Source organism: Balaenoptera physalus (genome assembly GCF_965194825.1).
Source record: "Balaenoptera physalus genome assembly, chromosome: X".
In the NCBI taxonomy this organism is placed as follows: Eukaryota; Metazoa; Chordata; class Mammalia; order Artiodactyla; family Balaenopteridae; genus Balaenoptera; species Balaenoptera physalus.
The window spans coordinates 105,800,748-105,815,351 of NC_138903.1; the positions used below are offsets into that span (position 1 = coordinate 105,800,748).

At 36.0% G+C, this 14,604-nt stretch overlaps 1 protein-coding gene across 4 annotated transcripts in view; it reads right to left on the bottom strand.

Moving 5' to 3' along the window:
• Window positions 1-11,447: 11,447 nt before the first annotated feature.
• The window catches only part of CUL4B (cullin 4B), a 32,229-nt gene continuing 29,072 nt past the window's right edge, over window positions 11,448-14,604 (bottom strand). For all 4 annotated transcript variants that reach the window (XM_082446825.1, XM_082446824.1, XM_082446823.1 and 1 more), the window contains one exon: window positions 11,448-13,327. In XM_082446825.1, the coding sequence (XP_082302951.1) occupies window positions 13,232-13,327 (96 nt within the window). In that variant the 3' untranslated portion in view covers window positions 11,448-13,231. The remainder of the gene's footprint in view (window positions 13,328-14,604) is intronic.

The window sequence follows — 14,604 nt, forward strand, 5'->3', positions numbered from 1 at the left end:
GCTAAACAATACGTTACTAAATAACCAAGAGATCACTGAAGAAACCAAAGAGGAAATCAAAAAATACCGAGAGACAAATGACAATGAAAACACGATGATCCAAAACCTATGGGATGCAGCAAAAGCAGTTCTAAGAAGAAAGTTTATAGCAATACAATCCTACCTCAAGAAACAACAAACATCTCAAATAAACAACCTAACCTTATGCCTACAGGAACTAGAGAAAGAAGAACAAACAAAACCCAAAGTTAGCAGAAGGAAAGAAATCATAAAGATCAGAGCAGAAATAAATGAAATAGAAACAAGACAATAGCAAAGATTAATAGAACTAAAAGCTGGTTCTTTGAGAAGATAAACAAAATTGATAAACCATTAGCCAGACTCACCAAAAAAAAGAGGGAGAGGACTCAAATTAATAAAGTTAGAGATGAAAAAGGAGAAGTTACAACAGACACCGCAGAAATACAAAGCATCCTAAGAGACTACTACAAGCAACTCTATGCCAGTAAAATGGACAACCTGGAAGAAATGGACAAGTTCTTAGAAAGGTATAACCTTCCAAGACTGAACCAGGAAGAAATAGAAAATATGAACAGACCAGTCACCAGTAATGAAATTGAAACTGTGAATAAAAATCTTCCAACAAACAAAAGTCCAGGACCAGATGGCTTCACAGGTGAATTCTATCAAACATTTAGAGAAGAGCTAACACCCATCCTTCTCAAACTCATCCAAAAAATCGCAGAGGAAGGAACACTTCCAAACTCATTTTATGAGGCCACCATCACCCTGATACCAAAACCAGACAAAGATACTACAAAAAAAGAAAATTACAGACCAATATCACTGATGAATATAGATGCAGAAGTCCTCAACAAAATACTAGCAAACAGAATCCAACAACACATTAAAAGGATCAGACACCATAACCAAGTGGGATTTATCCCAGGGATGCAAAGATTCTTCAATATATGCAAATCAATCAATGTGATACACCATATTAACAAATTGAAGAAAAACCATATGATCATCTCAATAGATGCAGAAAAAGCTTTTGACAATATTAAACACCCATTTATGATAAAAACTCTCCAGAAAGTGGGCATAAAGGGAACCTACCTCAACGTAATAAAGGCCATATACAACAAACCAACAGCAAACATCACTCTCAGTGGTGAAAAACTGAAAGCATTTCCTCTAAGATCAGGAACAAGACAAGGATGTCCACTCTCACCATATTACTCAACATAGTTTTGGAAGTCCTAGCCACGGCAATTAGAGAAGAAAAAGAAACAAAAGGAATACAAATTGGAAAAGAAGACATAAAACTGTCATTGTTTGCAGATGACATGATACTATACATAGAAAATCCTAAAGACGCCACCAGAAAACTACTAGAACTAATCAATGAATTTGGTAAAGTTGCAGGATACAAAATTAATGCACAGAAATCTCTGGCATTCCTATACACTAATGATGAAAAATCAGAAACAGAAATTAAGGAAACACTCCCATTTACCATTGCAACAAAAAGAATAAAATACCTAGGAATAAAACTACCTAGGGAGACAAAAGACCTGTATGCAGAAAAGTGTAAGACACTGCTGAAAGAAATGAAAGATGATACCAACAGATGGAGAGATATACCATGTTCTTGGATTGGAAGAATCAACATTGTGAAAAATGACTATACTACCGAAAGCAATCTACAGATTCAATGCAATCCCTATCAAATTACCAATGGCATTTTTTACAGAACTAGAACAAAAAATCTTAAAATTTGTATGGAGACACAAAAGACCCCGAATAGCCAAAGCAGTCTTGAGGGAAAAAAACGGAGCTGGAGGAATCAGACTCCCTGACTTCAGACTATACTACAAAGCTATAGTAATCAAGACAATATGGTACTGGCACAAAAACAGAAACATAGATCAATGGAACAGGATAGAAAGCCCAGAGATAAACCCACGCACCTATGGTCAATTAATCTATGACAAAAGAGGCAAGGATATACAGTGGAGAAAAGACAGTCTCTTCAGTAAGTGGTGCTGGGAAAACTGGACAGCTACATGTAAAAGAATGAAATTAGAACACTCCCTAACACCATACATAAAAATAAACTCAAAATGGATTCGAGACCTAAATGTAAGACCGGACACTATAAAACTCTTAGAGGAAAACAGAGGAAGAACACTCTTTGACATAAATCACAGCAAGATCTTTTTTGGTCCACCTCCTAGAGTAATAGAAATAAAAACAAAAATAAACAAATGGGACCTAATGAAACTTCAAAGCTTTTGCACAGCAAAGGAAACCATAAACAAGACGAAAAGACAACCCTCAGAATGGGAGAAAATATTTGCCAATGAAGCAACTGACAAAGGATTAATCTCCAAAATTTACAAGCAGCTCATGCAGCTCAATATCAAAAAAACAAACAACCCAATCCAAAAATGGGCTGAAGACCTAAATAGACATTTCTCCAAAGAAGACACACACATGGCCAAGAAGCACATGAAAAGCTGCTCAACATCACCAATCATTAGAGAAATATAAATCAAAACTACACTGAGGTATCACCTCACACCAGTTAGAATGGGCATCATCAGAAAATCTACAAACAACAAATGCTGGAGAGGGTGTGGAGAAAAGGGAACCCTCTTGCACTGTTGGTGGGAATGTAAGTTGATACAGCCACTATGGAGAACAGTATGGAGGTTCCTTAAAAAACTAAAAATAGAATTACCATATGACCCAGCAATCCCAGTACTGGGCATATACCCAGAGAAAACCATAATTCAAAAAGACACATGCACCCCAATGTTCATTGCAGCACTATTTACAATAGCCAGGTCATGGAAGTAACCTAAATGCCCATCAACAGACAAATGGATAGAGAAGATGTGGTACAAATATACAATGGAATATTACTCAGCAATGAAAAGGAATGAAACTGGGTCATTTGTAGAGATGTGGATGGACCTAGAGACTGTCATACAAAGTGAAGTAAGTCAGAAAGAGAAAAACAAATATCATATAGTAATGCATATGTGTGGAATCTAGAAAAATGGTACAGATGAATCGGTTTGCAAGGCAGAAATAGAGACACAGATGCAGAGAACAAATGTATGGACACCAAAGGAGGAAAGCGGGGGGCGGGGGTGATGGTGGTGGGAGGAATTGGGAGATTAGGATTGACATATATACACTACTATGTATAAAATAGATAACTAATAAGAACCTGCTGTATAAAAATAAATAAATAAAATAAAATTCAAATCACACACACACACACAAAAACCAAAGGTGAAATACGTTCAAACATAAAAAAGCAGAAAGAACTCATCACCAGTAGATCCCCCACTAAAAGAAATGTTAAATGATGTCCTTCAGAAGAAAAGTGATACCAGATGGAAATCTGGATCTATACAAAGGAATGAAGAGCTTTGGAAGTGATAACTCCATGGGTAAATATATAAGATTTTAAAAAATCATTTAAATCTCTTTATAAGATATTTGACTTAAAAACAAGAACAGTGTTTTGTGTGGTTTCCAACATATATAAAAACAAAATGAATAAAGATCCAGAGGGCAGAAATGGAAGAACAGTATTGTGTGATTCTTATACCGTAAGTGAAATGCTATAATATCACCCAAAGGTAGAATATGACAGGTTAAAGATATATAACTATAAAATCTAAAGCAACCTCTAAAATAACACAGTTATAGTTAATAAAACAACAAAAGTGATAAAATAAAATCATAACAATGCTCAATTAATATTAACTTTAAGTCTAATTTATCACTTTTTCCATTTATGAATATTTTTGATTTGATATCTAAGAACTTTTTATCATAAATCCCCATAGATTGTTCCCTGTTTTTTCCTAAAAGTTTTATATATTACATTTAAGATCATGATAAAATTTGAAAAATGAAGCCAATTTAAGAGATAACATTAAGTGTACCAACATTTGCATTGTAAGGGTCCCAGGAGAAAAGAGAGAGAAGGGGATTGAAAATGTATTCAATGAAATTATGGCTGAAAATTTCCCAAACCTGAAGAAGGAAACAGATATGTATACAGGAAGCACAGAGGGTCCCAAACAAGATGAACCCGAACAGACCCACACCAAGACATATCATAATTAAAATGGCAAAAGTTAAAGATAACTAAAGAGGTCTTGGGACTTCCCTGGTGGTCCAGTGGTTAAGACTCTGGGCTTCCACTGCAGGGGGCATGGGTTGGATCCCTGGTCAGGGAAAATCCTGCATGCTGCATGGCAGGAGTTCTATAGGCAGCAAGAGAAAAACAAAATCATATACAAGGGAATCCCCATAAGGCTATCAGCTGATTTCTCTGCAGACACTTTGCAGGCCAGTAGGGAGTGGCATGATAATGTTCAAAGTGTTGAAAGGGAAAAACCTGCAACCTAGGATACTGTACCCAGCAAGATTACCATTTATAAAAGAAAGAGATAAAGAACAAGACAAGCAAAAACTAAAAGACTTCATCAATACTAAACCTACCCTGAAAGAAACATTAAAGGGTCTTCTCTAAGTGGATAAGAAGAATGTATAGGAAAGGGAAAATCCCACTAGGAAAGGCAAATATATAGTAAGGACTGAGAATCAACCACTTAAGCCAGTATGAACATAAAAAGACAAAAAACGGTAAAAGCAACTATAACTAAAATAAACAGTTAAGGGATAAGCATGAAGATATAAAATAGGACATCAAAAACACAAAATGGGGGGAGGGGAGTAAAAAATGTAGACCTTCTAGAATGTTTTTGAACTTAAATGACTACCAGTTTAAAATTAGTAGATACAGGACTTCCCTGGTGGCGCAGTGGTTAAGAATCCGCCTGCCAATGAAGGGGACACAGGTTCGAGCCCTGGTCTGGGAAGATCCCACATGCCGCAGAGCAACTAAGCCTGTGTGCCACAACTACTGAGCATGTGCTCTAGAGCCCGCGAGCCACAACTACTGAGCCCGCGTGCCTAGAGCCCGTGTTCCGCAACAAGAGAAGCCACCACAATGAGAAGCCCGTGCACCGCAACGAAGAGTAGCGCCCGCTCGCCGCAACTAGAGAGAGCCCACACACAGCAACGAAGACCCAACACAGCCAAAAAAATAAAATAAATCAAAAAATAAAAAAATAAAATTAGTAGATATAATTATAGGCCAACACATATGAACCCCATGGTAACCACAAATAAAAAACCAACAATAGATACACAAAAACTAAAAAGATAGGTACACAAGAAAACTACTAAGGAAAATCATCAAACCACAAGGGAAGGAACAAAAAGAAGAAGAAAAGAACAGAGAAGAACTAACAAAAACAACTGGAAAACAAGTGATAAACTGGCAGTAAGTACACACCTATCTATAATTACTTTAAATGGCAATGGACTAAATGCTCCAATCAAAAGACAGAGGGTGGTTGATTTGATAAAAAAACAATACACTTGAATATGTTGCCTACAAGAGACTCACACCATATACAAAAATAAACACAAAATGTATTAAAGCCTAAATATAAGACCTGAAACCATAAAACTCCTAGTAGAGAACATAGGCAGAGCAGTCTTTGACATAAATCGTAGCAATATTTTTTTGGATCTGTCTCCAAAGGCAAAAGAAATAAAAGCAAATATAAACAAACGGAACCTAATTAAACTTAAAATCTTTTGCAGAGCAAAGGAAACCATCAACTAAAGGAAAAAACAACCTATGGACTGGGAGAAAGTATTTGCAAATGATATGACCGACAAATGGTTAATATCCAGAATATACATAAACAACTCATACAACTCAATATCAAAAAAAAAAAAACCCCAAAATGGGCAGAAGACCTGAATAGACATTTTTCCAAAGAAGACATACAGATGGCTAACAGGAACATGAAAAGATGCTCAACATCGCCATTAGAGAAATGCAAATCAAAACAATGAGATATCACCTCACACCTGTCAAAATGACTATCATCAGTCTACAAATAACAGTTGCTGGTGAGAATGTGAAGAAAAGGGAATCCTCTGCACTGTTGGTGGGAATGTAAATTGGTACAGCCACAATCGAAAACAGTATGGAGGTTCCTCAAAAGACTAAAAATAGAACTACCATATGATTCAGCAATTCTACTCCTGGGTATATATCCACAAAAAATGAAAACACTAATTCAAAAAGATACATGCACCCCAGTGTTCACAGCAGCATTATTTACAATAGTCAAAATGTGAAAGCAACCCAAGTGTCCATCAACAGACAATTGGATTAAGAAGATGTGGTATATATATACAATGAAATATTACTCAGCCATAAGAAAAGAAATTCTGACATTTGCAGCAACATGGATGGACCTAGAGATTAGTATGCTTAGTGCAATAAGTCAGAGAAAGACAAATACTTAAATGCAGAGTTAAAAAAATAATACAATGAATGTATATAGCAAAACGGAAACAGACTAAGATATAGAGAACAAACTAGTGGTTACCAGTGGGGAGAGGGAATGGAGGACCAGCAAGTTGGAGTATGGGATTAAGAGATACAAACTATTATGTATAAACTACATAAGCGACAAGGATATACTGTATAGCACAGAGAATTATAGCCATTGTCTTATAATTTTAATGGAGTATAATCTGTAAAAATACTGAATCACTATGCTGTACACCAAAACTAATATAATATTGTAAATCAACTATACTTCAATAAAAACATAAGAAAATAAAGCTTCCAAGAAAAAAATATTCTTAAGACCTTGTGGTAGGGAAATACTTTTTCAACGAGATACAAAAAAAGTTCTAAACATCAAGGAAAAGATAAATTTGAGTAAATTAAGAAATTCTGTACATCATAAGTCACCTGTAAGAGTGTAAAAAGTGGGACTTCCCTGGTGGCACAGTGGTTAAGAATCCGCCTGCCAATGCAGGGGATACGGGTTCGAACCCTGGTCCAGGAAGATCCCACATGCCACAGAGCAACTAAGCCCGTGCGCCACAACTACTGAGCCTGCGCTCTAGAGCCCAAGAGCCACAACTACTGAGCCCATGTGCCACAACTTCTGCAGCCTGCATGCCTAGAGCCTGTGCTCTGCAACAAAGAGAAGCCACCACAATGAGAAGCCTGCACACAGCAACGAAGAGTAGCCCCTGCTCACCACAACTAGAGAAAGCCTGAGCACAGCAACGAAGACCCAACACAGCCAAAAAATAAATATATTTTTTAAAAAGTGTAAAAAGTCAAGCTACAGTGTATCATACAATTGTCTCTAGTCATATGCAGTTATTGAGTACATGAAATGTGACTAATCCAAATTCAGATGGGCTGGAGGTGTAAAATACAGTCTGGGTTTTGAAGACTTTGTATAAAATGTAAAATCTCTCTAATAATTTTTATATTGATTTCATGTTGAAACAAAAATACTTTGGCTATGATGGCTGTGATGATTAACTTCATGTGTCAAGTTAACCAGGTCACAATGTATCCAGATATTTGGTCAAACACTATTTCAGGTGTTGTCTGTGAGGGTGTTTTTGGATGAGATTAATATTTGAATTGGTAGATTGAGTAAAGCAGATTGCCCTTCCTAATGTGGGTGGGCCTCATCCAATCATAGGCTTGAATCGAACAAAAAGGCTAACCCTCCCATGAGTGAGTGGGAATTTCCTCCTGCCTGACTGCTGTGGTGAGACATCAGTCTTTTTCTGCCTTTGAACTCCAACCGAAACAGCTCTTCTTGTGTCTCCAGTCTGCTGGTTTTTTGGACTGGAACTACACCATTGGCTCTACTGACTGCAGATCATGGGACTTCTCAATCTTCATTACTGTGTGAGCCAGTTCCTTAGGATAAACCTCTCTCTCTCTCTCCACACACACACACACACACACACACACACACACACACACACACTCACTACTTGTTCTATGTCTCTGGAGAACCTCAATAGATTGGGTTAAATAAAATATATTAAAATTATTTTCATGTTTATTTTTGGCTTTTTTAAGATGGCTACTAGAAAATTTAAAATTACACGTGGCTCACATTATATTTCTATTGGCCACTGATGATCTAACATATATAAGGAACTTCTGTAAAAAAAGAAACAAATTTATATCCCCCAAGTGCTTTAGATATTGGAATTAACTGATACAGGATACAAAGTTACTAGTGTAAGAAAAATATTTACTTAAAAGAAAGAATGACAAAAATGAGCAAGCAACAGCAGATTATCAAAATGACTAGGCAGATTTATATAAGAAGCAAATAAGACTTTTAGAAATAAAAAATATAAACTGTTGAACTTAAAAGTTTGGTGGATGAATTAAAGAGAAGATTGGGCACTGAAGACAGAATTAGTTTATTGGAAAACAGTTCTAAAGAAATTACCAAGAATGCAGCCTTAGGGATGGAAAATATGAGAGAGAGATAGAGATAGAGGATAAAATAAGAAACTCTACATGTCTGACTTAGTTCCAAGCGGAGAAAAGAGAAAGAATGGAGGAGAGGCAATATTTGAAAAACAAAATAATGGTTGAGGGCTTCCCTGGTGGCACAGTGGTTAAGAATCCGCCTGCCAATGCAGGGGACACGGGTTCGATCCCTGGTCTGGGAAGATCCCACATGCCGTGGAGCAACTAAGCCCACGTGCCACAACTACTGAGCCTGTGCTCTAGAGCCCGTGAGCCACAATTACTGAGCCTACATGCCACAACTACTGAAGCCCACGTGCCTAGAGCCTGTGCTGCACAACAAGAGAAGCCACCACAATGAGAAGCCCGCACACTGCAACCAAGAGTAGCCCCGGCTCCCCGCAACTAGAGAAAGCCCACGTGCAGCAACGAAGACCCAACACAGCCAAAAATAAAATAAATAATAAAAATACATTTTAAAAAAACAGTAAAAAAAAAGATGTTATGGAACCAGCTTTTAACTTGGAGGAAGGGACAAAAAAACAAAAAAAGAAAAATAAAATAAAGTAGAGGGAGGGGACATGAGACAAGGAAATGTAGCTCTAGAGGGAGTGTGGCCCTGCGAACACCTTGATTTCAGCCCAGTAAAGCTGATTTCTGACTTCTGGCCTCTAGAAATGTGAGAGAATTAATTTCTGTTGTTTTAAGCCACTACATTTGTGGTAATTTGTTACAGCAGCCACAGGAATCTAATGCACCTACTATGGCTAGAAACTTCCCTAAGTGTTTGAGATACATCAATGAACAAAACAAAGGTCTCTGCCCTAATGGAGCTTAAACTCTACACTAGCGGAGTAAACAGACAATATGCCGTTAAGTATCGTTAACAAGTAAATTGCATAGTATGTAAAAGGTAACAAATGATATGTAAAAAAGGAAAAAGAGCAGGGTGAGTGTGGAATGGGTAGTGTATGTGTGGTGGCATTGGTGGGCAAGTTTAAATTTTAAATAGAATGGCTATGGTAAGCTTCACTGAGAAGGTGGTGTTTGAGCAAAGACTAATGTTTTAATTTGTGGTGTTCATTTTTAAAAAGAGGACAAAACTAAAACATTGGACAACAACACTGTGTTAAGTTGGGGGAGAGGTGATCAGTATTAAAGTGTTTTAACATCTTTATATTAATTGGGAGGAAAATTTAGATATTTTTGACTTTGTTAAGCATACATGCTAACATATCAAGGGTAATCAGTAAAAGAATAGATATAGAATATATAACTTCCAAATAAGTAGTGGGGAAAATGGAATAAAAAACAAAATAAACAAAACTCAATATATAGTTTTTAAAGCTGAGAAAGGAGAAAAAGCAAAGAAAATTAGAAGAGATAAAGAGCAACCCGTAAGATGTTAGAAACAAATGCAAATGGATATAATTTTCCAGTTAAAGGACAGAAATTGTCTTCAACTACATCTCAATAAAAAAATAAATGTATGTTATGAAAAAAATGACAGAAATTGTCAGATTAGGGGAAAGATGGGAAAATCCATCTAATATGGAAGAGACACACCTAAAATATAAGAATATAAGAAAAGGCTGTTAAGCAATGAAGAGATATACCAAGCAAATACTAGACAAAAGTCTGGGTAGTTATTTTAAGACAAAATACTAAAACTGACTCAAGAAGAAATAGAAAATCTGAAAAAAACTATTAAGAGATTGAATCAATAATCAAAAAACTCCCCATAAAAGAAAGCCCAGGACCAGATAGCTTTGTGAATTCTAGTAAATATTTAAAGAACTAACACCAATCCTTCTCAACTTAAATCTAGACTAGTTTCATACTGACTTTACAAAACTACTTGACTTTGAGGATTTGGATAAAACAATGTTTCTACTTGTGCTTGATTTTTCTAAAATAGAACATTTAAGAATAAATACTCACCTTGAGGATTCCTGGGAATCATCCGTTACCATACCTTCCCCTCCACATTCCTACAGCATTACCATCAAACCACCACAAAAATTAAAGAGAAACTTAAAAAATAACAAAATTGACAACTGTGAATTCATTAAAGAAATCATTAGGAAGAAGATGTTAAGTTCTGTGGTTTTATAATATTCTTACAATATTTGAATTTTAAAGATCTTCTCCAGAAACTTTTTTTAAATAAAAGTTTTATTGGAGAAAAATAGAACCACCACGTACACAGGGAAAAGAGCACAAAAATTCAACTGATACAGAACTGAAAGTCACAATTATCCAATGTTGTTTGCGATTACTTCTCAATTTCTTAAACAGCTCCCCTCAATTTGTTTAATAGTCTCAACAATTTTTTCAGCTGAAATAGCATCAAGTTTTCAAAAAATTAAGAGCCTCAGGGAAGGGACCAGCTTTCAAGATAACAAAGGTAACACCAAGAGTCTCCTAATGGTACCAATTCTACCTAAAAATCCATTAAGAGTAATTATCGAGTCTGGTGGAACAGTCTACGTATCTCACAGACCATCAGGGATGAGTTAGAACACTGACTTAGATGGTCCAGTATGGAGAGAGGGCAAACAAAATAGCTGCATTTCCTTGTCAGATAAGCTCAGTTAAGGAAACCAGGGAGGCTCTAAGAAAATACAGGCAATGGCTGCTCAAAAATAGTTAGGAAGGCATTCTAAATACCACATACTGTTGGAGAACAGTATGTTAAGTTTGATGCAATTATCAAGAAAACAGGCAACTTTTTAAAAAAAATAGCTGGTCACAGTTCTTTGAGAACTCAAGAAAACAATCAATAGCAAACACAAGAGCCAAAAGTCTCAGTTGAGGGTTAGGACCTAGGTATTCTTCTTAATGGTTCCAAATAGTCAAGGAAATACACTGTTGCAAAAAAGCATTAAAGCAGTTCTGATTTTTTTAAAAATCAAAACAAAATTTCTGCTTTTCCTCCAAGATCAATTCCCTTCAAAGCTTCAAGGAGAAACAAACAAGGAAGCAAAACAGAACCCCAAACCCAAAAACAAAAGACCACTGATGGTAAAAGAGAAGACTTTTACTCACATTATCAATTTGAAGAACAATACTTTTGCTATTTTCTATGTATGAACAATCCTAGGACATTCCCCTGAAAAGTAGGTGTCCAGTGGCTATGAGAACTCTTTATCTTCAAGCAATTTTGAAAGGAATAAGATCAGCATAATACAGAATTTGAAATTCCCAACTAGGGAATGTATGGGGGAAATGAGGAAGGATCTAGTTCTATCTAGGGCTTTAGGAAGTTAAAATAAGGATGATAGGAAATGCTTATATGCCAACAAAAAGGAGAGTTGAGGTGCTTCCAAAAAAAACCTTTGGAGGTATTTGTAGTGAGGTGGATGGAGTTAGAGTCTGTCATACAGAGTGAAGTAAGTCAGAAAGAGAAAAACAAATACAGCATGCTAACACATATATATGGAATCTAAGAAAAAAAAAAAAAGGTCATGAAGAACCTAGTGGCAAGACGGGAATAAAGACACAGACCTACTAGAGAATGGACTTGAGGATATGGGGAGGGGGAGGGGTAAGATGTGACAGGGTGAGAGAGTGGCATGGACATATATACACCACCAAATGTAAAATAGATAGCTAGTGGGAAGCAACCGCATAGCACAGGGAGATCAGCTCTGTGCTTTGTGACCACCTAGAGGGGTGGGATAGGGAGGGTGGGAGGGAGGGAGACGCAAGAGGGAAGAGATATGGGAACATATGTATATGTATAACTGATTCACTTTGTTATAAAGCAGAAACTAACACACCATTGTAAAGCAATTATACTCCAATAAAGATGTTAAAAAAAAAAAAACTTTGGTAGAGAAAATAGGAATGCTAAGTCCCAGGAAGCCTGTAACAATCTACAATTGGTCCAAGTTAAAGACAAAACTGTCCAAACAACATTAAAGTCTAAAGGAAGTTGAAAACTAGTTTATGAATTTTTGCTCTTGTAAAAAGTTACAAAACACGTGGGTTTTGGTCTCTTTTGCGATGTTCATATTATATTCATTTTTAATATGAAGAAAGAGTTGGATTTTTCTCTCCTACCATGTTCTTCTAGTACAACTGACCAGCAATTTTCTATTTCAGCTATTTTTATAAGTACCTGTTAATCAGCACAGTAAACTCAGGGCTGAACCATATACACACATCCCATGGGAACATTTTAGGATGTGTGTATACAAGACTATGTAAGCAACTGTCCCTCTGCTTGAAAACTTGTTTCCAAATAAAATTTTTAAAAACATCCCTTTCAGTGTAACAGAACATTACTTAGTAAAATATCAATAGCTATGACAACTTATTTTTCTCTTCAAGGGAAATCACAAAACAGGTGAACAACCAAGTCCAGGGTGGTTTTTCTATTTGATAAATACATCCAGAACTCTGTACAGTAAATAAAGTTTGCATGCAGTTTAAGTATCTTTAAATGACATTTTAAGCAAATAAACCTTTTGCTTCATAATTAATGGTGTATAAGAACCCCCCTCCTCTTTTTTTAATAGCCATAGGGACCTCTTCCCCAGTTCCAAATAGGAATCATGAAGACCAGGTACTTTCTTAAGAGTTTTCTGCACATCATACTAAATAACATGCAAAGAGTTCAACAACATTCTTCTTAAAGGTAAGTATTACTCTTTAAATGGGCATGTTAACCACTGAAAAGTCACTCAACTATTTCCATTACACTGCTTCATTTGGTCATTGGTAGTATAAAAGAAGTCAAATAATAACAGGTTAGTTTATCCACTGGCTACTGCTTATGACACCAAATGCTCCAAGGCCAACATTTTATGCAATATAATTGTACTGGTTTGGATTTTCTTTATCTCTTTCCATGTAGTCCCGGTCAATTAAAGATTCTATTCTCTTCTTAAGATCAGCAGGCTGTAAGAGAAGGCAAATTTTCAGTGCAAAGCTCATAATCACTGGCTCAAGCCCATTTACCAATAATACCCCATGAAAAAAAAAAGAACAGTTTTGGCTCATTGATTTAATGTATTTAATCTCCTTAATATTTAATTTTTATTTTTAAAATCTTAATATTTTTTAATTTTTATTTTTTAAATCTCCTTGATTTTTTAAAGAAGAAAGTATAATGAAAATAAACCAGGTTAAAAAATGTTTTTACACTATACATACACTGTCACATCTTATCATATTATTTATTTATCTGTTTATTTATCTACCTATCTATCTATCTATATCTATCTGGCTGTGCTGGGTCTTAGTTGCGGCAGCACGAGGGGTCTTTGTTGCTGCGGGCGGGATCTTTACTTGTGGCATGTAGGATCTAGTTCCCTCACCAGGGATGGAACCCGGGCCCCCTGCACTGGGAGCAGGGAGTCTTAGCCACTGGACCACCAGGGAAGTCCCCTGTCATACTGTTACACAATACTTTACTTTTCTATTTTAAAGAGGTCTTCTAAGAACCAGCTATTCTCTGCACAAATACAAAAGACTACCATAACTTCACAAGAGGAACACATTATAGTTTAAGGAAACAGAACGCTATTTAGTTTTGCCAAGATAGTTTGAGAAAATAAGTAGACCCTAAATTTGAACAAAAGCTGGTTCTCAAAGTCAGGTTGCATTTTTATAAATTAAATTAAAAATGTACTATGGAAATCACTATTTACAAGAATACTACAACAAATGGTTTGATAAGTGAAGTATCATCTCATAATTCAGATCTTCGTATTTCAGGTTTAAGGTTTAACTGTTACCTGCTATAAATGATTTGAACTTTTGAATCCTACTTGTTGAAAAATCATTGAGAAAGCTTATAGCTTGTTCTCATGATTGCATTCTTAGCTCTTGGGTAACAAAATTCCACTGTCTTTTGTATCTAGCCTATAAAGAGAATATAATCTTGCTTGCTAACAGTTTTTCAGATTGTGTAAAATGGCTACTTGATCAAGAAAGGTAAAGAGGGAAAGTAGTTTGATGGGGCAGCCAAAATTTCACCAAAGTTTGAATTCCAAGATTTGAAAATCAAAATGACTTTCTCTTAATTATGGTGAAAGACCTAGAATATCAGCACAATATTTATTACAGTGATCCTCTACCTTCCCTAGCTAGCTAGCATCAGTGATCTCTCTGGCTAGAGGTGAAATGATTGTTAAGGCAGAATATGAGGGTGAGAGTGTGGTAATGAGGAGGCA